The following is a 23621-nucleotide window of genomic DNA, read 5'->3' as shown; positions in this document are numbered from 1 at the left end:
TAATTGGAGTAAGGTAAATTTTAATGAAAAGAGACAAGAACTTTGAAAAATTGATTGGAGAAGCCCGTTCACAAGTAAAGGGATGCCCGATAAGTAGGAGACTTTCAGAAGTACGATAATGAGAGTTCAGAATCATTATGTTTCCGTTAGAGTGAAAGGTAAGGCTATCAAGATTACAGGACAATTGATGAATAAAGATATTGAAGTTTTAGTCAAGAATAAAAAAAATTGCATATTAGGTATGGACAACTGGGCTTAAATGAATCTCTCGAACATTGTGAAGAATGTAGGGGCATTCTTAAGAGGGAGGTCAGGAAGACAAAGACAGGATATGAGACAGCCTTGGCAAATAAGGTTAAGGATAATCCAAAGAGATTCTACATTGAATGGGTACCCTATGAACACAGTCCGCCGATTTCTCAGCAACAAACCCAAACAAACAGACAAAACGGGCTCAGAAACCATAACCACTCTCCCCTACATCAAAGACATTTCTGAAATGACTGCCAGACTCTTCGGACCCCTTGGCATCAGGGTAGCCCACAAACCCACCAACACACTAAAACAACAGCTAATGAACTTAAAAGACCCTATACAGACAACAAATAAAACGAACGTCATCTACAAAATACCTTGCAAGAACTGTGACAAACACTATATTGGACAAACTGGCAGGAAGCTAGCCACCAGGATACATGAACATCAACTAGCCACAAAACGACATGACCCACTATCACTCGTATCCTTACATACAGATAAGGAAGGACACCACTTTGATTGGGACAGCACATCCATCCTAGGACAAGCCAAACAGAGACATGCACGAGAATTCCTAGAAGCATGGCATTCCAACCGGAACTCCATCAACAAACACATTGACTTGGAGCCAATCTACCATCCTCTGAGAAAAAGAACAGGAAATGACATCACCAACCCAAGGAAACCTAACCAGATAAATAGAAAGCGGGACATAACACCAGCACTTCATCGGAGGCTCACTGATGATGTTACCTAGAATGGTGACGAAACGTCTGAAAACTAACCTTCCAGCTCAGCGAGCAAACTCACATCCAGATTCTACATTTATATTAACAGAAAGACTGCAACAGGAGGGAGAGTAGGGCCCCCTAAAGATCAAAGGGGTCATCTTTATGTTGACCTTCAGGAGATGGCAGAAATATTAAATGAATATTTTGCATCAGTTTTTTACTGTGGAGGAAGAAATGGAGGCTAGAGAATCAGAAATAAATATTTAATGTTTTGAGAACAGTTCACATTACAGAAGGGGAAGCACTGAAAGTCTTAGAAAACATAAAGGTGGATAAAACTCCAGTACCTGATCTAGTGTTTCCCAAGAAATTGTGGGAAGTTACGGAAGAAGCTTTGAGGTCTCCTGCAGAAATATTTGTATCATCTATAACTAGGGGTGAGGTGCTGGATGACTGGAGAATGGAGAAACCTGGGAACTATAGACCTATTAATCTAACTTTGGTAACTTTTGTATTTGATTCTGAAAGGTAGGATTTATATGCATTTGGTATGGCCAGGAATGATTTAGGGCCTGTCAGCATGGTTTTGTGTAAGGAAAATTGGTGGTACAGTGAACATTGAGAAAGGTTATCTAAGATTACAAAGGGATCTTGATTAATTGGGTCAATGGGCTGAGGAATGATTAGATAGATTTCCATTTGGATAAGTGTTAGGTCATTTTGGTAAAACAAACAAGGGCAGGACTTATACAAGGTAGGGCCTTGGGTAGTGATGTAGAACAGAGAGACTTAGGGGTTCAGGTACATAATTCTTTGAAGTTTGTGTCACATATAGTTAGGGTGATTAAGAAGACATCTAGCACACTTGCCTTCATTGTTCAGACCTTTGAGTATATGAATTGGGATATTATGTTGAGGTTGTACAGGACATTGATGAGCCCTCTTCTGGAATACTATGTGCAGCTCTGGTCGCCCTGTGAAACGAAGATTACTGTTAAGCTGGAGAGGATTCAGAAGAGATTTACCAGGATATTGCCAGAAATGGAGAGGCTGGATAAGCTGAGACTTTTTCCACTGGAGCTTGTAGCAGGTTGAGGGGTGACCTTTAAAGAGGTCTATAAAATTATGAAGAGTATAGATAAGGTAAAGGGCGGGTGTCTTTTCCCTCAGATACGGGATTTGAAGACTAGGAGGCATATCTTTAAGGTGAGAGAATAAAGACTTAAAAAAGACACTGGGGCAAAGTTGTTTTTTAACATGGAGAGTGGTTTGTGTGTAGAATGAAATTCCAGAGGAAATGGTATACACAGGTACAGTAACAGCATTTAAAAGACATTTAGATAAATACATAAATAAGAGATGCTTGTAAGGATATGGAACAACTGCAGGCAGGTGGGACTAGTTTAGTTTGGATTATGGTCAGCAATGGACTTGTTGGACTGAAGGGTCCATTTGCATGCTGTATGATTCTATAAATCCTGTTTGCTCACCAGGCTGTTCTCTTTCCAAGCTTCAGGAAATTTGGGTCGTTGCTTCTCTCTGGAGACCAAATGCTGCATATCTTCAAAAGTAGGATGGTTCCCCACCTCTGCCTGGAAAGCCATCTGGTAGTCAGGCACTGATTCTCCTGGTCATGTGGCAAATAAAATCACATTAGAAGACTGAAGAGCATCTCTCCTGGTGAGATAAGCAATAGAAGATAATCCCAATTTCCCCATTATCATAGTTTCTGCATGATTCTGATTTTAACAGGTGTACTATAGAGCACAAGTCATCTGTAGAAGTCAGCAGTAAGTCATGTATTTTAGAACAAAGTCATAAGGCCTACGTTCCTGAAAGACTACAATGGGTCTGTTTGTTGCAGCTCTAAGAGCCAGGAAGAACAAGGATATCTGATCTGGGGCATTTAAATGGTCATTGGATAAACATATGGATGATAGTGGAATACTGCAGGTTATATGGGCTTCAGATTGGTTTCACAGGTCGGCGCATAATCGAGGGCCGAAGGGTCTGTACTGCGCTGTAATATTCTATGTTCTATGATCTACCACCAGTGCATCGCAAGTGCAGAACTGACATACACATTTCTCAACCCCTATACAGACAAACACACACCCAAACACAGCCCAGTCCAAGCACACCCAGATGACACATTGATTGGAAAATGAATTATGAACACGACGTAAGGAAATGGCAGATGGATATAGACAGCTTGAGTCCGTGGGCAAAAATCTGGCAGGAGTACATTGTAAGAAAATGTGAACTTAAAGTTTATAAGATCCTAACTAAAATAATTGCATCTTTTAGCACAGTGGTAGCATATCTACTCCTGGGGTAGAAGTTCTAAGTGTTTTTCCTTGATATATATTAGTGACTGAGCACTTGATATACAGCGCACAATTTCAAATTTGCAGATGATATGAAAATTGGATGCATTATGAACAGAGAACAAGCTAGTTTAGAACTTCAAGGGATGTGGACAAGTTATGGAATGGACAGACAGGTGACAGATAAAATTCAATGTTGAGAAATGTGAAAGTATGCATTTGACAGACAGAAGTTGACAAGACAGAAAAAATAATGGCAACATCATTCCAAAGGCTGTGCAGAAACAAAGCAATACTAGTGCGTATGTGCACAATTGATTAAAGGAGGCAGGAAATCTTGACAGCCCAGTTAATAAAGCATATATCAGCCTGGATTTTATTAGTAGTGGCATACAGTACAAGAGCAAGAAGGTTATGTTAAACTTTTATAAGGCACTGTTCTGGCATCAACTGGAATATTGGGCAATTTTGGGCATCACACTTTTGAGAGGATATAAATGCTTTGAAGAGAGTGCTCAAAAGATTCACAATAGTAGTTCCAGGGATAAAGAGCTTCAATTATGATGAAAAACTGGGGAAATTAGACTTGCTTCCCTTGGAGCAAAGAAGGCTGTAGGAGATTTGACAGAGGTGCTCAAAACCTAAAGAGGTCTGGACAGAGTAGATAGGGAAAAAATGCTCTCACTTGTGAAGGGATCAAGAATGGACTGTAGGGTTCTGTGATATGGATTTAAAGTAATTAGTGAAAGAGCCAAAAGTAAGTGGCTAACCAAGTACAACCTGCGAGTGTGGTGGAAGCAGGTTCAATCGGGGACTAGCCTATTATCTGAAATGGAGAATGCACAGGGTTACAGGGACAAGGAGTGAGAATGGCACTAAATGAAATGTAGCGTTGGTGACCTTGCAGACTTGGTAGGTTGTATTGCCTGTTGCTGTGCTGTAATAACTCTATGATTCTTTGAATGGTCTTGTAGATAAGTGAAGAAGTAGCACGGGTTTACAATTAAGGTCTGACCTTCTAGGACAGAGATGAGGACTGTGTGACCTTGCTATAGAGGGGTGTGGCATGGTGAACCATTGAGGTATTTTCAAGGCAAAGCTAGATATATTCTTGTTAGGCAGGGGAAATCAACAGTTGTTCGGACTGGATTAAAATGTGAAATCAAAAGACAATTTTATTGAATGGGAGAGCAGGTCCAAGGAGCTGAATGGCCTGCTTCTGGTCCTAATTCACATGTTTCTGTCTGCATATGTGCATACACACACGCAAAAAAGACAGCAATCTACTGAGAACTTTGCAGTCCTCCTGTCCTGACTTTTCATAGAATCCCTGCAGTGTGGAGTCAGGTCATTTGGCCCAACCAGTCCACACCCACCCACCCTTCTACCCTGGCCCTGTAGTCCTCCATCTTCCATGGCGAATCCACCTAACTTGCACATTCCTGGACACTAGGGGCAATTTAGCATGGCCAAGCCACCTAACCTACACATCTTTGGACTGTGGGAGGAAACCGGTGCACCTGGAGGAAATCCACACAAACACGGAGAGACACTGTGAAATCCACGCAGACAGTCGCCCGAGGCTGAAACTGAACTCGGGTTCCTGGCACTGAGAGGCAGCAGAGCTAACCACTGAGCCACTGTGCTGCCTCTATAATTCCACCAGTCACCATAGTGTGATTTAAACTTATGTTCCAGAGTATTACTCCTTGTTTCCAGATTACTAGTCCATTGACATCACCACTCTGCCACCATCTTCCTCTACCTTTGAACACTTCTAATTTCTATTGTTCCACTACCGATGGTATGTCTTCAGTCACTTAAGCCTGAAGGTTCTGGAATTCCTTCCCTGAGACTCCCCTCCTTTCTCTCCTTGTGTAAGACACCTTTTAAAGCCTGCCTCATTGACTAACTTTTGGTCAGTTGTCATAGTAATTCTCTATGTGGCATCATATCGAATTTTGTTTTATAGCACCCTTATGAACAAACATGAGACACTTACTACGTGAAAAAGCAGTGTTGTTACCTTCTTACCTGGGAAAAGATCTGTGCATTTCATAAATATTTCCCAGTAGATAAGGCCTAGTGCATACATATCCACCTGCTTGAGAGCAGAGGCACAATCTCGCAGATTGACAGCTCCCTCTAGCACTTCAGGTGCCATGTAACGGATTGTGCCAACCTGTGGAACAGGTAACATAGAAAGAAACATCACAGTCAGAAGAGAAAATCTCTTGTGATTTCACTGCTTCACACAACAAACACTGAGAATCAGTATTGTCAATTCCAGCTGACTGAATGACTGCACCATTTGGAGAAAGGTCATTGCCTGGGAATCAAATTTGTTCTGGTCTCAGGTCAAACAAATAACTTCCAATACTGCCCATTATCACAACCTCACTGAGCAGCGAAACATCAACATGATCAGAAGTGCAGTTTAAGGAGAAGTGTGATACATCAAAAAAAGGAGCTGGGAAGCCTAACACTGTTAGCAGACTCTGCTATCAGTCAAAGCCTCGACTGGCCATGTCAGTTGGGGGTTATATAATTTTTTTTAAATGTTGCACATCTTCAAACCAAATAAATCACATTTGTCACATTCGCAATCTCTCAGAATTACAGTGATTCCTTGGTAATCAGACTGGGGCCACAGTGGCAGCTTCACAAAATTTATGAAACCTCTGAAAGGCATTAGAACATATACGGTGCATTACTCCCTACACCCCTGCAGCATTGTCTTTTACCTGTAAAAACAGTATAATAATTGTTGGCCCCTGTCACCACAGCCTCTGTACAAGTGCACAATAGGCAGTATAGTTTTCCTGATAGCATTGTTTTGTACATGTACACAACAGGAGGTGATATAATTGACTCCATTACACTTGCTAATGGTGTTCCCTTGTGTTTTAAACTCCAAGAAAATGTGTTACAGTACCTGCACAATCTTTGACTCTTCTGTTGCTCACCTCACTGATGGCTGCAGTATCCTCCTCCCCTGGTCGAACCAGTCGATTTCCAGTCAATTTCATGGAAAGACCAAAGTCACTAATGGCACAAGTTCCATCGTTCTTCACAAGCACATTCCTACTGTTGAGGTCCCGGTGTGTAATGGCTGATTTATACTGATCTGGAGGGGTGATAAATTTCTCACTGTTAGAATGCTCAGCTGGTACTATACCTATATTTACCTTCTTCAGATCCTCTGCCCCTCTTTCCAGATGCCACTGTTATTTCAATGGTACTGCTTCAGGTCATCAATCACTTTCTTGTACATCATCCAAGCTTGCAATTCATCATGTGATCTTATGACTGTTATAAAGGGGGATATTCTAGGGTGGATAGGGAGAAATGATTTCCTCTGGTAAGAGAATCCAGGACAAAGACAGCAATTTTGAAGTAGCATCAAGAGGCACATTCTAATTCAAAAGGCAGCAAAAATCGGAAACTCCTGAAAGCAATGCAGGATATCAGGTCAGTTGGAGCTTTCATGATCAAGATCAGTCAACTGTGAGGCAAGGATTAAAATACATATTTTGAATTAATAGTGGAGTGGATTTGGGGATTAGGGTAGGGGTTTGGGGAGGGAGGAGACAGAGATGGGAACTGAATGACCTTCTCCTAGGTCCCTATCAATATTGAAGGAAATACCATGGCTCATTTGTATTTGAATTATCTGGTGCACAAAGACATAGAGGATTCTTCCTTAAGGAGCAATCCCTTTAAAGAAATAGTAATAGACATTTGTGTGCTGCTGTCAGCAATCACCCAATCAGCAACTTTTCACTCTAGGAACTTGTAGAATTCTCAGAATAGAGTAACATGTTAAAGGAATTTAAGTCATTCCCATTGTTTTTGAGGGAAAGAGAGAAGAAGAAAATTACATAGCACGAACAGAGGCAAACAGAAGGAGAGACAGAAAATATAAGAACACAAAAAGGAAGTGGCGAACCGACAGACAGTCGCAGAAGGAGATACAAGAGAAAGAGAAGAAAGGAAAATGGCAAGATAAGAAAATGGGAAGAATGGAGAAGGAGATGCAAGTGAAACAAAAAAGGGCCAAAACTGAGTGTTCAAAACAGAGCACAATAGCCAGACAGGAAAGCCAGATGGAGTGAAGGGGAATTCTACCACTTATCTATCATTGTAGTAACTTCATGTGAACGTTTGACAGATACTTTACATGTACACATTAGAATGACTCCATTACACAATAATGGTGTTTTGCACAGGCTTGCCTCTTGCGTGATTCTACACTGCCCCCCCCTCATGACTTTAAACTGAAACTGGACATGTTCTGCTTTCTTTTTTTCAAAATTTCCTCCACCCTTCTGGATTCTAGAACTTTATAAACAAAATGGTCAAGTGGTTGATCAAGCTTCTACCTTACTGGAGTCAGACATCAGTATTCCACTAGGGATTGGTAATTTATTTAAAGAAGAGGTAGCAGTTTTGAATCAAGCCTGTATATTCACATTGCATACGACTGTGCATCAAATATTACAGCTTTCAAAGAAAAAAATATGTACGTGATTTCAACACATATAATAAAAATCAGAAATGATGAAATGACAGTTGACTGAGTGACAGTAAGATGGGCAAGTCCTACGGATGCTGCTGTTTCTCACCCGCTCGTAGCAGTTCTGTATGAAGGTAGGCAAGGCCCTTGGTGATGGAGTGTGCCAGTCGGCAGGAACCAACCCAGTCACTGTTGTGTAGATTCAGGTACTTGCACAATGAGCCCTAAATGTCAAGAGAATACAGATAAATTAAAATGAACATCAACAATTTATGCAGTTGCACTGAATTTCTTTAAAACAAACTTGCGAAAATAACAACGAAAATCATTTGATTATTAATGTCTCATTGGAAAGGTGGTAACATTGTGGTAATCCAGAACCCAAGGTTAATATACTGGGGATATAGGTGCAAATCCCACCATGGTGGATGGTGAAATCTGAAATAAAACAAAAACTAGCCTAATGGTGACCATGTAACTACTGTTAATTGTTATAACAGGTGGCGCAGTGGTTAGCAAAGCTGCCTCACAGCGCCAGAACCCGGGTTCAGTTCCACCCTCGGGCAACTGTCATTGGAGTCTGCACATTCTCACCGTGTCTGCATGGGTTTCCTCTGGGTGCTCTGGTTTCCTCCCACAGTCCAAAGATGTGCAGGCTAGGTGGATTGGCTATGCTAAATGCCCCTAGTGTCCACGAATGTTTGATTTAAGTGGGTTAGACATGGGGAAATGCAGGGGTAGGGGAATGATTCAGGATGGGATCCTCTTCGGATGGGCGGTTTGGATTTGTTGAACTGAATGGCCTGTTTCCACACACTCGAGATTTTGTGATTCTTAAAAACCCATGATTTCACAAATGACCTTGAAGGAAAGAAATCTACTGTCCTTACTCAGTCTGGCTTACATATGACTCCAGACCCACTGCAATGAGGTTCTTTCTTAACTATCTTTTGGGCAATTAGGGATGGGCAATAAATGCCCATAGCCTGGAATGATTTCATCCCATGAACAAGTTTAGAAAACGTTAGGCACAAGTGAGACATGATAAGGGATGGCAGCAAGAAGTTACTTTGCATTTACCGTTGCTGGTAAGTTCACGGTTCACAGTCCAATATTTGCACTTTACTTCCCAATGGACTATCACAAAAACAGACCTGGTCCCATAACATGAGGCTAGCACAGATTAATAAAAGTAAAAGCAGTTAGAGGCCTACCAGCAATGGGGCAAAATAAAGTCAGGGGTGGTTCTTTTCAATGAGCAATGGATTTTTTTGCAAAGGGTGCTTAGCAGCAGAGGCTGTAACTATTTTGAAGGTGTTCTTAAGATAGTGGACATCTGATTGCCAACAGAGGTTATTTCTAGAAATTTCAGAAGACATTCAACAAAGTTCAATATAATAGATTGTTACTTAAAGCTGAGCCCGTGGTATTGAACGCAAATTATTGACCTAGGAAACCGATTGGACGGTAGAACACAATGTGGGCAAGAATGGGCAGATACTTTTGATTAAGTGATCAGTAGTATCCTGCAAGAATGCATAGAAATCTCAATTCTTCATCATATTTGTTAATATTTTGATGATGTAAATGGAAGTCAGATCCAAATTTTCTGATGACACAAACAGTGACACAAGCAGTGTGGGCAGAAACAGAAAATAACGAAGAGATTAAGTGAATGGAAAAAACTTGAACAGATCTCAGTATACAAAAATAAGAGTTCATCTATTCTGGGACTAAAAATGGATAGGACAGAATACTTTCAAATGGGTAAACAGTAAGAAACTGCAATTCTGAAAATATCTGAGGATCCAGGTACATAATCATTAAAATCAAAATAAAATCAGATGGAATTCTGCCCTTTGTATCAATCGAGAGGACTAAAATACGAGAGAATGGAAATCATACCTCAGATATGCAAAGCCTTGTTTATTAAGTAATTTTGGTCACTACATCTTTGGCCTTAGAATGCAGGATGGTATACAAGAATCACACCTGGAGTCCCTCTGCTGCTTAAGGCTACTAAGTGATTTGTTGTCATGTGCCACACTCCTCTGCCTTATGTCACTCTCACACGTTCACTAGAGATTATCTGAAACCAGTGTGTCAACTGTGCAAAGGTCAAGGATAAGAAAGTGTGAAGCTGGATGAACACAGCAGGCCAAGCAGCATCTTAGGAGCACAAAAGCTGACGTTTCGGGCCTAGACCTTTCAACAGAGATGTCCTCCATTCTACCCTCTAAAATAGATTTCTGTAATTTTGTTTAGCTTTGGTCAAATGGCTGAATTTTGCTTTTATTTCATTCACAGGAATGTGAGTGTCACTGGCTGGGCCAACATTTATTACCCTTCTCTAGTTATCCTCAAGAAAGTGCCTTCTTGAATCACTGCAGTCCATGTGTTGTAGGTAGACACAATGCCATTAGGGAAGCAGTTCCAGGATTTTGACTCAGTGACACTGAAGGACAATATATTTTCAAGTTAGCGTGGTAAATTATGTTCCTACGTATCTGCTGTCTCTGTCCTTCTAGACAGAAGTGATCCTAGACTTGGTAGGTACTATTTTTGGAGCCTGGATGAATTTTTGACATTTCTGAATGTCACTATTTAGAGTTATTTTTGCTGTGTAATTTCAAACACCTCTTTATTTACCTTACGATTTGTCAATGGAGTTGAAGCATACATCTTAGCATTCACATTTCAAAATATGTTATTTTCTTTTACCAATCTTTATTTACAAGAACACAGCATAAAGAAAAGAAGTAGAGTAAACCGTTTAGCCCTTTGAGTTTGCTCCACCATCAATGAGATCATGATCATCATCTTCAACTCCATTTTCCTGCACTTTCCACATACCCCTTGATGGTTTTTAATATGCAGAAATCTGTTGGCCTCTGGCTTGAACATTGACAATGACTGAGTTGCAAAAACCCTTTGTTGCACAGAATTCTAAAGATTTAGCACCACCTGAGTGGAGAAATTTCTCCGCGTTTCAGTTGTAAATGACCTTATTCTGAAACTGGTTCTTGACCACACCAGCTGGGGAAACATCTCTTGTGTATCTACTTTTCTAACCATGTAAGAATTTTGTATATTTGAATGAGATTACCTATCATTCTTCTAAACGCCAGAGAATAAAGGCCCAAACTATATAATCTGTCCTCACAGGACATAGCCCTCTGATGAACCATTGGTTTTCTGGCAAATATGTATTTCTGAGGGTAAGGAGATCAAAATGCACACAACACTTCTAGGCTCTTCATAATTGCAGTAGGACAGCTTTATTCCTGTAGTCAAATTCTCCTGTAATAAAGACCAAAATACCCCATTCCTCCTTAATTGCACGCTGTTACTGCATGCTAACTTCCAGTGACTCATGAACACAGACACCCGAATTCCTTAAAAAGTTTAACCCTTCCCAGTCTCTCACCATTTAAGTAATACTCTCTATTTCTGTTTTTTAAAACCAAAGTAAATAGCCTCACAACTGTCCATATTGCATTTTGTCGGCCAAATTTTTGCCTTCTCGCTTAGTATCTCCAAATCCTCTCTAAGTGTATTTGCAGCCTCCTCAAAGCTCACACTTCCACCTGGTTTTGTGTCATCTGCAATCTTGAAAATATTAAATTTATTTCCCTACATCCAAATCATTGACTTAGACATGAATAGCTGGGGACCAAGCATTGATCCTTGCCAACCTAGTAATTACCAGTTACTGCGACTGATTTCTGTTTATTAATCAGCTCTCAATCCTAGCCAGTATATTTCCCCGAATACCATGTGCTCTAACTTTCATTACGAATCTTTTGTGTGGTATCATATCAAAAACTTCATGAAAATCATCCACCAGTTGCCCCTCATCTGCTCTGTCCAGATTTTTGAAGCATAAATGGATAGAACATAGTACCTTATGAGTTTTTTACCTCAACTTTTCTTGTTGTCATCTTCATCTTCATAAAATTAAATAGCTATCTGTGCCCTTCTGGCTACAGCGTTACAATTACATCTTCTCTTAGAAATTGTAAGTAGGCAAATGTATTTGTTCCATTGTCCATTGACCATTCAATCTTCACTTTGGTTACTTCTCACATACTCTTTCTAATTACCATTGTTTTGTACTCAATCTATCTTCTAAACTAGGTTTTACTCAATCTGCTATATTTTGTAGGGCCATTCTCATTTCTGCAAGTTTGTTAAGTTCTGTCTCTAACTTTTAACCTTGCAAGTGCATCAAATTCTCTGAATATATGATCTGAATACAAATGGAATATTTTTAGTAACAATGCATGGCTTCTATCATATGCCTCTCTCCGTTTGAAGCATGTCTGATTGTCTCTCTTTTGCTCGTTATTCAGTCCCAATATCGGTCTGGAGTATGATCATTCTAGAACTCTAAGCTGAATGAATCATCTCAGTGAAATAATTTTGAAAATCATAAAAAAAAACATACTTCAAGTAGAAAGTAGCAAAATTCAGTTTAGATATATACTTATATATACTAGAGTCAGAAGAAGAGGACAATCTTTGATGAACATCTAGAAGCAAACAGGAATCAAAGAATCCCTACAGTGCGGAAACAGGGTTTTAGCCCAACAAGTCCTCACTGATCCATTCCCATATAATCCATCTAATCTCCACATCCCTGAACACTATGGGCAATTCAGCATGGCCAATCCACCAAGCCTGCACAACTTTGGACTGAGGCAGGAAACTGGAGCACCTGGGAGGAAACCCACACAGACATGGGGAGAATATACAAACCCCCCACAGTCACCCAAAGGTAGAATCGAATCCGGCTCCCTGGCACTGTGAGGCAGCAGTGCTAACCACTGAGCCGCCGTGCTGCCATCATTTATCTTTCCTTCAGGAATGTTTACATATGTATCATAGATAATGAAAAGCATTTAATTGTGTTTGTCATTAAAAGCCAAAAGATGTGTTATTGAAATATGACAGTGGCAGGAAAGATTGGAAATTTATCCGAACCCACATTTGGTAAATCTCTCATCTTTACTGCCAATTTCTACTATAAACATTTTATTATTTAATGTGTTACTATGCTAAGTACAAGTTTAGGAAAAATATTTTTAAAAACTGAGAATGACTACATGGGAGCAATTAAGTATATAAGTAGATTAAGCAAGTGAGAAAAAGCCGATGGAGTGTAACATAGAAAGATATGAACTTATCCACTTTGGCAGGATATTACTTAAAAAAGAAATTACTACCTGCACCGACCAATGCCTGCCACCAGGTGGAGGACACAACTTCAGAATGTTGAGGTGCCGGTTTTGGACTTGGGTGGACAGAGACAGAAGTCACACGACACCAGGCTATAGTCCAACAGGTTTATTTGAAATCATGCAGTCTTCCAGAGCACAGCCCCTTTGTCAGATGGGAGAGAGAGAGAGTAGAGCACACAGACTCAAGAGTTTATCGGCAGGGAGAGGTCAAGGCCAGAGAGATCAATAGATCATACAACTGGTGTGACTGCAGTGTCAGATGATGTTAGACAGTGAGTAAAGTTTCAACAGCTGAACAACAGCAACAGCAATGACCTCCTCAGAAGATGGATACCCAATAGAGTACACTTCATTGTCCAGTATTTGCCCAGAGCAGAGAAACTAGCCATGTTCTTTGCAGCCTTCAACAGATCTTCAATGACAATGAGCATCTCACCAAAATCTTCCCTACGCATCCACTTCTCACCTTCAGACAGCCGCCAAACCTTAAACAGACCATTGTTCACAGCAAACTACCCAGCCTTCAGGGCAACATCGACCACAACACCACACAACCTTGCCACACAACCTCTGCAAGACAAGTCAGATCATTGACATGGATACTACCATTACATGTGGGAACACCACCTACAACGTACACGGCAGATACTCATATGACTCCGTCAATGTTGTCTATCTGACATGCCACAGGCAAGGATGCCCTGAAGCATGCTGTATTGGTGAAACAATGTACATGTTATGACAGTCGATGAGTGGAGACCGCGTAACAATCACTAGGCAAGAATGTTCCCTCCTGGTCAGAAAACACTTCAGCAGTCAACCACATTCACCCTCTGATCTTCAGGTAAGTGTCCTCCAAGGTGGACTTTGAGATACACAGCAATGCAGAATTGCCAAACACAGCCTTTATTATATAAGACAAAGTCATAATACAGGTGACCCCACCACACTGTTCTAAATATATAAAATCTTCCTTACTGTCCTGTTTTGACAGCATTACCTTGAAAAATTGTTACGATCTCTCTACCTTAATTAGTTTGTACCATTTTGAATTTGGATACAACTCCAGTCATTTAGTTTGTCTCCAAAACTAACTTATTTTTAATTTTTTGTAATTATGAATGTGTGGATGATCCATCTTGTCCTCCTCCAGTGATCCCCAGCATTACAGATACCAGTTCTCTGCCAATTCAATTCACTCCACGTAATATCAAGAAATGGCTGGAGACAGTGGATACTGCAAATAGTACGTGTTCTGCCAACATTCCGGCAATAGACTTGTGTTCCAGAACTTGCCGCTCCTCTAGCCAAGCTGTTCCAGTACAGTTACAACACTGGTATCTACCCAACAATGTGGAAAATTGCCCAAGTATGTCCTGTATACATAAAGCAGGACAAATCCAACCCTGCCAATTACCGCCCCATCAATCTACATTCAATCACCAGTAAAGTGATGGAAGGTGTCATCAACAGTGCTATCAAACAGCACCTGCTCAGAAATATCTGAGCCCAGTTTGGGTTCCGCCAGGGTCACTCAGCTCCTGTCCTCATTAGAGCCTTGGATCAAACATGGACAAAAGAGCTGAATTTCAGGGGTGAGGTGAGAGTGACAGCTGCATTCGACCAAGTGTGGCTCAAGAAGCCCTAATCAATGGGGTGCAGGGGCAAACTCTCCGTGGTTGGAGAAATACTTGACGCATGGGAAGATGGTCGTGGTTGTTGGCAGTCAATCATCTCAGCTCCAGGACATCTCTGTTGGAGTTCCTCAGGGTATTGTCCTCAGCCCAACCATCTTCAGCTGCTTCACAAAAGACCTTCCCTCCAACGTAAGGTCAGAAATGGGGATGTTCGCCGATAACTGCACAATGCTCAGCACCATTTGTAACTGCTCAGATACTGAAACAGTCCATATTCACATGCAACATGATCTGGACTATATCCAGGCTTGGACTGACAACTGATAAATGACATTTGCGCAAATGCAGGCTATGACCAACACCAATAGCAGACAATCTAACCACCGTCCCTTGGCATTCAATGGTGTTACCATCACTTAACCCCCACTATCAACATCCTGGGAGTTACCATTGACCAGAAACTCAACTGGACTCACCACATTACCACAGTGGCTATAAAAGCAGGCCATAAGCTAGGAGTACCACAGCAAGTAACTCACCTCCTGACTCTTAAAAGCCTGTCCACCATCTACAAGGCACAAGTCAGGAGCGTGACAGAACACTCTCCCTTGCCTGGATGAGTGCAGCTTCATCAACATGTAAGAAGCTTGACACCATCCAGGACAAAACAGCCTGCTTGATTGGCACCACACCCACAAGCATTCACTCCCTCCACTACAGATGGTTAATGGCAGCAGTGTGTACTATCTACAAGATGCACGGCAGAAATTCGCCAAAGATCATCAGACGGCACCTTCCAAACCCACAAACATTTCCATCTAGAAGGACAAGGGCATCAGACATATGAGAACACCATCACCTCCAAGTTCCCCACCAAGCCACTCACCATCCCAACTTGGAAATATATCTTCACCTTCATTGTTGCTGGGTCAAAATCCTGGAATTCCTTCCCTAATAGCATTGTGGGTCAATCCACAGCAGGAGGACTGCAGTGGTTCAATAAGGCAGCTCACCACCACCTTCTCAAGGGCAATTAGGGATGGGCAAGAAATGCTGGCCAGCCAGCAAAGTCCACATCCCACAAAAAAACTTCTCTCTTTGCCTCACTAAATTGGACTATAGGTCATCCCTTCACTGGTTATTCTGCTGTTGACACGCTACTCATCATCTAACACTCTTAGTCACCTGCAGTGACTTATTATCTGACACTGCACTCACACCAGTTACCTCATCTTTTGACCTCTCTGCCCTTGATCTCTCTGCTTATAAACTCTTGGTCTGTGTGCTATACTCTCTCACTGCACCTGACAAACGGGTTATGCCCCGAAAGCTTGTGAGATTTCAAATAACACATTGTGGAGCTGGAGGAACACAGCAGGCCAGGCAGCATCAGAGGAGCGGGAAAGTTGACATTTCAGGTCGGGAGATGGTAAGAACTGCAGATGCTGGAGAATCTGAGATAACAAGGTGTAGAGCTGGATGAACACAGCAGGCCAAGCAGCATCAGAGGAACAGGAAGGCTGACATTTCGGGCTTAGACCCTTCAGAAATCGGGGAGGGGAAGGAGGTTCAGAAATAAATAGGGAGAGAGGGAGAGGCGGATAGAAGATGGATAGAGGAGATGATAGGTGGAGAGGAGACAGACAGGTCAAAGAGGCGGGCATGGAGCCAGTAAAGGTGAGTATAGGTGGGGAGTTAGGGAGGAGATAGGTCAGTCCAGGGAGGATGGACAGGTCAAGGGGGCTGGATGAGGTTGGTAGGCAGGAGATGGGGGTGGGGCTTGAGGTGGGAGGAGGGGATAGGTGGGTGAAAGGACAGGTTAGGGAGACGGGGACGAACTGGGTTGGTTTTGGGATGAGGTAGAGGAGGAAAGATACAATTTTTTAGGAGTTTTTTTCTGTCAAGAAGGTCTAGCACCTTTGGAACCCTCTTCCTCAGTGAACGGTGGAGGCAGAGTGATTGAATATTTCTAAAGTAAAGGCAGATAGATTCTAACTAAAAAGGGTGCCCAATGTTACTGGGGAGGTGGGCATAAATGTGAGGCCACAGTCAGATAACTAAATGAGCTATTGCATGATGCAGCAGGCTTAAGGAGTCAAATTGCCTACTGCTGATCCTGATTCATACATTAAGATATACTTTACCTCGGTACCTTAATGAATAGTAAATACCTCAAGTCTTTGTTATAACCTAGGAAATGCAACTGCCAGTTTGAGTTTAGCCAACTCCCACAAACAGCAATGTGATAACTATTATTTTCTGAGACATTAAGATGAGTATTGCCCAAGACTGCAAAGCTGCCTCCCGTGCTCTTCAAAATAGTGCCATGTAATATCCACCTAAGCAGGCTAGTGGGGCCTTATTTTCTCATCCAAAAGACAAATGAAGAAGAGGCAATTTAACCAGTGGATTGTTAATGAACTTGTTCCAAATAAATGAGTCAGATCTTGGAACTGAGCTGGTTTACAGAATAATCCTCGCTAATTCTGCATACCACACTTTGGGAGAACTACCCTATCTAATTTTCCCACACTCCTGATTAGGGTGTGGCACGGATGCACTGCATCACCTTGGTAGCCAATCTGAGCTAACACTTGAAATGTCAAACAAAGCCCCAATTCTATCTTTAACTAGTGTCTAGACCAAACATGTGTAGCAGCAACAGTAATTGAATTGGGTCAGAAGCCTTGGCCCATTTTTTTGCTTCTCACTGTAGCTATTCAATAGCTTTGCCAGGAATCACCTCAAGCAGAGGGAGATTAGGCAACAAGAAAGTGATGTTTAATAGATAAATTTAGGCAGCAGTCAGTGATCAAAATGCAGATATTGGGCTAACGACATTACTGAAATTTACAAGATTCTTGGACTTGACAGGCAGATAGGTTGTTTCCCCTTGTGGGATAGTCTTTAAGGGGCCATCATCTCAATGTAAGGGGGTGAACATTTAAGACAGAAAAGAGGAGGAACTTCTTCCTCAGAGGGTCTTGAATGTGTGGAATTCTTTACCACAGAGGGCTGTTGACGCTGAGTCAATAAATATATTCAAGGCTGAAATGGACAGATTTTTAAAAAGTTATGGAATCAAAGGAAAATGTCAGGGAAGTGGAGTCAAAGAGTACCAGATCAGCCTTGAACAGTACAGCAGACTCAGCGGACTCAATGAGTTACTTCAGCTTCTGTGTTTTATGGTCTCATGACCTCTTTTTGTTCACAGCTGTAACAGTCTGAACAATTCCAACGATGCTACTTCCTAGTCTGAGGTCGTTGCATACACATGGACACTGACATCTTTACGTGAATTATACTGCATGCCACTTTCAATGTTCACAAACTCAATTCCACTGAATTTCAAAATTCTTTTGGTGTAGTAAAGTTAAATCCTCTACAGGGGGTGCTATTAATTTATAGATTAAAACAACACTCAGTTGCTCAACCAGTAGGCTCCACAGATCAATTATTTCTTCTCACCTGAGAGCACGGTGTTTACTAACACCAGGATGTCCAGAATGAAATGTTTTGGTAATTCCACATCAATCTATCCTGGAGATTGCACTGCCGTAGGACACCAGGATTGATTCTGCACTGTGTAAAATTGGAGTTGCTTCTGTAGTCATGGTTAAGAGTTCTTTTTATGATCATGACAGTGCATTTTTAGATATAATTTACTTAGTAAACAGACTGCTGCAAGTCCTGTTGCAACTCATTGGGCAACAGGATGTCGCTCACTGGCCAACAAGCATTTGGCACATAATGATTGGAAGTAACTGTTAAAGTAGACAAATCAGCCTATTTTGTCAGTGTTAAAAGTTTCTTCCTGTGTATTACCTCACCTGGTGTGTTCTTTCGCTAAGGAAATTATCGCTATATAATTGCAAGCAGATAAGTTTCCACCATGGATAGAAATTGGGATTAGGTTTCTCTCCACCTCATTCAAGTCCAAATATGTGAGCGCTGTCAGTGCTAGTCTATTTCAGGCACCCAATGTCAACATCAGTAGCTTTTGTTCTTTATAAAATTCATTTAGAAGATGTAAATATTACTGGCTGAACAATCATTTATTGCCCATCCCTGGATGCTGTTGAAAAGGTGGTGGTAAGCTGCCTTCTTGAAATGCTGCAGGTAGACCCACCATGCTATGGGGGAGGAAAATCCTGGATTTTGACCCAACGACAGTATATTCCAAGTCACAATGGTGAGTGGCTTGGAGGGAACGTGCAGGTGGTGGCATTCTTATGTATCTGCTGCCCTTGCCCTTCTAGATGGCAGTGGTTGTTGACTTGGAAGGGACTGTTTCAGAAGCAGGGAATTTGATAAATGGTACACACAATTGCTCCTGAGTGTTGGTGGTGGAGGGATTGAATATTTGTGGATAGGATGCCAATCAAGTAGCTGTTTTTTCATGGATAGTATCAAGTTCAAGTGTTGTTGGATCTGCACTCATACAGGCAAGTGGGGAGTATTCCACCACATTCCTGACTTGATCCTTGTAAATGGTGGCCAGATTTTGGGGAGTCAGGAGGCAAATTAATCACTGTAGTATTCCTAGCTGTTGACTCACTCTTGTAGCCTCCGATCTATTTGTTGTGGGATTGCTTAGCCTTGTCTCTCTTAGCTGTCAATGCTGTTTCGTAGCTTCACCAGGTTGATACCTCATTTTTTTGGTATGCCCTTCTACAACCTTCATTGAACCTGGCTTGATAGTAATGGTAGAGTGGAGGAATATGCCAGGCCATGAGACTACAGATTGTGTCAGAGAATAATTCTGCTAATGCTGTTGGCCCATTAATGACAGATCTGCAGACACCAGTCCCATGCCCTCGTACTTTATCGTGAGTGACACACAAATGCAAGTACGCAAGTGTTATAGTGACAGGTACACAGACACTAATACTGTACCTCAGTGTTATATAATGATGCAACCACATATACCTGTAATGCAGCCTAATATTATATAGTGACAGATCCCCTTCAAAAAGCAATATTATATCCCAGTAATTTACAGCAACAGACCTGCAGACTCTAGTATTGTCTCCCAATACTATAAAGCAACAGACTCACAGACATGAGAACAGCATTCCAGTACAGATCTGCACCACCTATACTCTGTTATGCAGCTGAAAATATCTGCCTAGTGCAGGGACTACAGAATTTATAATTATCTTGTTGGATAGTTCTCATAATTCAGTATTAAAGTTAGCTAAATTTTCTTATCTTCAAACTCTGATATACATAAGGTTGAATGACAAAGACAATAAATAATTTGTATTTGAAAGAAATACCTATCATATATATGTATTATTTTCATTCATTTGCAGGACATGGACAGTGGCCAAGACAACAGTTATTGCCTATCCCCAATCAACTTGGAGAAAATGGTCTTGAGCCATTTCTTGAACAGTGGAGGAACCATAATACAGTTTCAGGATGGTGACTTGGAAGAGGACTTGTTGCATTGTTATGATGTATTAGCTGCCCTTCCTCCCGGCGGTAAAGGTTACAGGATTAGAAGGTGCTGTCAAAAGAGGTTGAATGTATTGCTGCAGTTCATCACATAGATGGTATACACTGCTGCTACTATGCATGGTGGTGGAGGTAGAGAATGTTTGAGGTGGTAGATGGGATGCCAATTAAGCAGGCTGCTTTCTCCTGAATGGTCTCTCACGTGTCATGGAAGCTGCACCCTTCTAAGCATTTGGGGAATAATGCATCGCACTCCTGACTTGTCTCTTGTAGGTGGTGGACAGACACTGGGCAGACAGGTGATGAGTTACTTGTTACGGGGTTCTAGCCTCTGATCTGCTCTTGGAGACATACGTGTTTAAATAGCGGGTGTAGTCAGTGATATCCTCCAGAATGTTGATAGTAGGCATTTGCAATGGTAATGCCAATGAATGTAAACGGGAATGGTTACAGTCTTTCTTGTTGGAGATGATAATTGCATAACACTGCTGAGCGTAGGTATGCATGACACTCACATACATTGTGAACAACATGATAGCTCAATGGCTATCCCTGCTGCCTCACAGCACTGGGGACTTATGTTAAATTCTAGCCTTGGGTGACTGTCTGTCTGGAATGTGCACATTCTCCCTGTGTCTGCAGGGGTTTCAACTGGGTGCTTCGGTTTCCTCCCTCAGTCTCAAAGACAAAAATGTTAGGTGGATTTTCTGTGCTAAATTGCCACATAGTGTTCAGGAATGTGCAAGCTAGGTAGATTAGCCATGGTGAATGTGAGGTTACAGCGATGGGGGTGGGTGGGTCTGCAATGCATGCTCTTCGAATGCCACATTGCCTCAAACAGCACTGTAGAGATTCTATCATAGACACATTAATATTTTTGAAAATATGAATTTTTCCAAGAAGTCCATTGTAGTGGAACTCATTCCCTGTCAGCAGATACTACTGAAAATGTGCACCCGACAACAGCACATACATTAGGATAGTCAGAATTTTCCCAATAGCAAACTTTTCAAAGCTCTTTAGTGCGCGGTCCAACAGGACCTCATAAAATAACACAGCCAAGAATCAGGCACCCTCAGTACCTATTATTTATGCTGTGTATTTTTCTATATTATGCTGATGATCCAAAATCTTGGGTGCCTCAAATACCTGGAATATATTATTATATGTAAATAGACCAAATCCATTAATGTGAGTTCCACCGTAGAACACAGGTTTCACATGTTCAGCACTCCCACTGGCATTAGTAAATGCTCTGAATTATCTTGAAGGTTTGATTACTCAGATCTTCCCACAACAGCCATCTAGAAGACTTACATTGGGATAGTACTCCATCACCAACATATACTCCGTTCTGCCGTCACTCGATATTCTTTCCTCACCAACTATGAAGCGCGCTATGTTCTCATGCTCCATCAGCGGGAGCCTGTATATGTCTCTTTCATTGATGTAGTTCTGACGGTTTGAGGCACTGAAGATTTTCACAGCAACAGGACGCTCATTCAATGACCCTTTATATACTGCACCATAGCGACCGCGGCCAATCACCTGGATATGAAAATAATTGAACACTTATTTCATTATAAGTTCTCTGACTTTTCAAACCCCTACCAAAAACCTTGCTGAAGAATGATGTGGGATCAATTTAATGCTTTGATTCAAAAGCTAGCAATAACTAATGGGTAACTTACCAAAATTGCTATACATCACATGTGGGCAGTTTAGTAGATTGTAGACGTCACATCTACACCAGATTTGTCCCCATACACCAGACCTGTCCCCTGAACTGTTCATATACACCAGAGCACAGCCAACTGAACTACCATTAGTGGATTGTTTTCACTTCCAACTCAAGTGATGTCAAGGCCCATGCTGCAGTGTTGTGTGCCTTTGCTGGTTCAATAACAGCTTGCACTTATATAGTATCTTAAAGTAGTAAAATATCTGTGGTGGGGGCTGAAGCACATCCACCAACTGTAATCAAAAGTGGGGATATATAATGCACCATATTATGCAGTTTATTCGTAGAGGTGGAGAATGTTACAGAGAAAAAGAGGGGTTAGAGCAAATAGGGGTTTGAAAACAAGAATTCTAATTTTAACTTTGAAATGTTGCTTAACTAGCAGAAATGTAACTTTGTGAGCGCAAGACCGAATAGTACTTGGTAGAAGTTAGCATCTGTCAACAAAGCTTTTAACAATCTTAAAGAGAGTGGAAGATGTCAAAACGCTCAGGGTTTTTTTTTAGAATAATCGAATCAAGAGGCAGCTAATCACAGCTGACTTTCAGCAACAAATGAGCTGAGATGGGGCAAAGTCAGGCAAGTCAAAGTATTTTTAGCGACAGAATGGATATGTGGTTGCACGTTCATCACGGAGGCAAATGCAAGATTAAGAATAATCTAGTTTAGCCTTAAACAATAACCAGAAGAGAAGACAGAGTTGGTTATGGCATGTAGCAGGGGCTAAACACAAAGGCTTTGTCTGGAGGAAGTTTATTCTCTGAAAGGGACAAGCAGCCAGATGATTTACATGCAGTGGATGGGCTAATAGAGGTAGTGGTGTCAATGAACATGTGGAATCTGAAGCACTGCTTTAAAGTAGCATTGCCAATGGGTGAAATGTTAATGACAAATAGCAAGGGGGTGCATCTCCAAACTCAAGTGATGTCAAGGCCCATGCTGCAGTGCGGGAGCAGTAAAAGAATCCATTGCAGTGATCCTCTGGCAATGACTTAATAGAAAGGAATGAAAGCGCATGAATATTGAGCCAATTCAGCTACATAGTAGTGGAGGGGCACTAGAGAATGGTGGGGTCACCCGTGTCAAAGACTGCAGGTAGATCATGATGGATGAGGAGGGACAATCACAATCGTAGAATATGTGACTCTGGTGACAGTCATTTTTGTAATGCAGAAGGAGCAGAAATCCCTTGTAGGAATTCAAACATACAGTTCCAAAAATGTTAAGACGCACATCTGGAAAGTACAGGACAATCAAGATCTGTGGAGAGGAAAGAGATTTTGGAATGGTAGACGGCAAAGACAAAGTGGTCATGGATTTTTGAGAAGATGGCAGATTTTAAACAATGGTGAATAAGAGTCAGAGAGAAAATCATTTACAGTATCAGATAACATGAGACTGGGAGAAACAAAACAAAAATTCTGGAGAAACTCAGCAGGTCTGGTAGCACTTGTAGAGAAAGAAACAGAGTTAACGTTTCAAGTTCAGTGACCCTTGGTCAGAACCCAGGAAAGGAAGTTGGGTGGTCAGCAGTTTAGTGAGAGTTGGGTCAAGAGAATACAAGTGGCATCTTAGACAAGGTGAGATCAAAGACAGCGTGAGGGGAAACGGGAAGCTAGACAGATGTACAAGTTCAGGAGGGCTTCTCTTCTATCTTATCATTCTATCTATGGCATAGGCAACTAATTTTATTAGAACAATGAGCATAGCA

At 41.5% G+C, this 23621-nt stretch overlaps 1 protein-coding gene across 2 annotated transcripts in view; it reads right to left on the bottom strand.

Moving 5' to 3' along the window:
• The window catches only part of bmpr2b (bone morphogenetic protein receptor, type II b (serine/threonine kinase)), a 302395-nt gene that overhangs the window by 13920 nt on the left and 264854 nt on the right, over positions 1-23621 (bottom strand). For both annotated transcript variants that reach the window (XM_048533673.2, XM_059647027.1), the window contains 5 exons: positions 21487-21717; positions 7942-8056; positions 6283-6443; positions 5351-5498; positions 2480-2616 (listed from right to left, as the gene is read on the bottom strand). In XM_048533673.2, coding sequence (XP_048389630.1) covers positions 2480-2616; positions 5351-5498; positions 6283-6443; positions 7942-8056; positions 21487-21717 — 792 coding nt within the window. The remainder of the gene's footprint in view (positions 1-2479; positions 2617-5350; positions 5499-6282; positions 6444-7941; positions 8057-21486; positions 21718-23621) is intronic.

Source organism: Stegostoma tigrinum, chromosome 7, assembly GCF_030684315.1.
Source record: "Stegostoma tigrinum isolate sSteTig4 chromosome 7, sSteTig4.hap1, whole genome shotgun sequence".
Classification (NCBI taxonomy): domain Eukaryota; kingdom Metazoa; phylum Chordata; class Chondrichthyes; order Orectolobiformes; family Stegostomatidae; genus Stegostoma; species Stegostoma tigrinum.
Note: the sequence above shows the minus strand (reverse complement) of the source record. Positions and strands in the feature narration are given on the sequence as shown.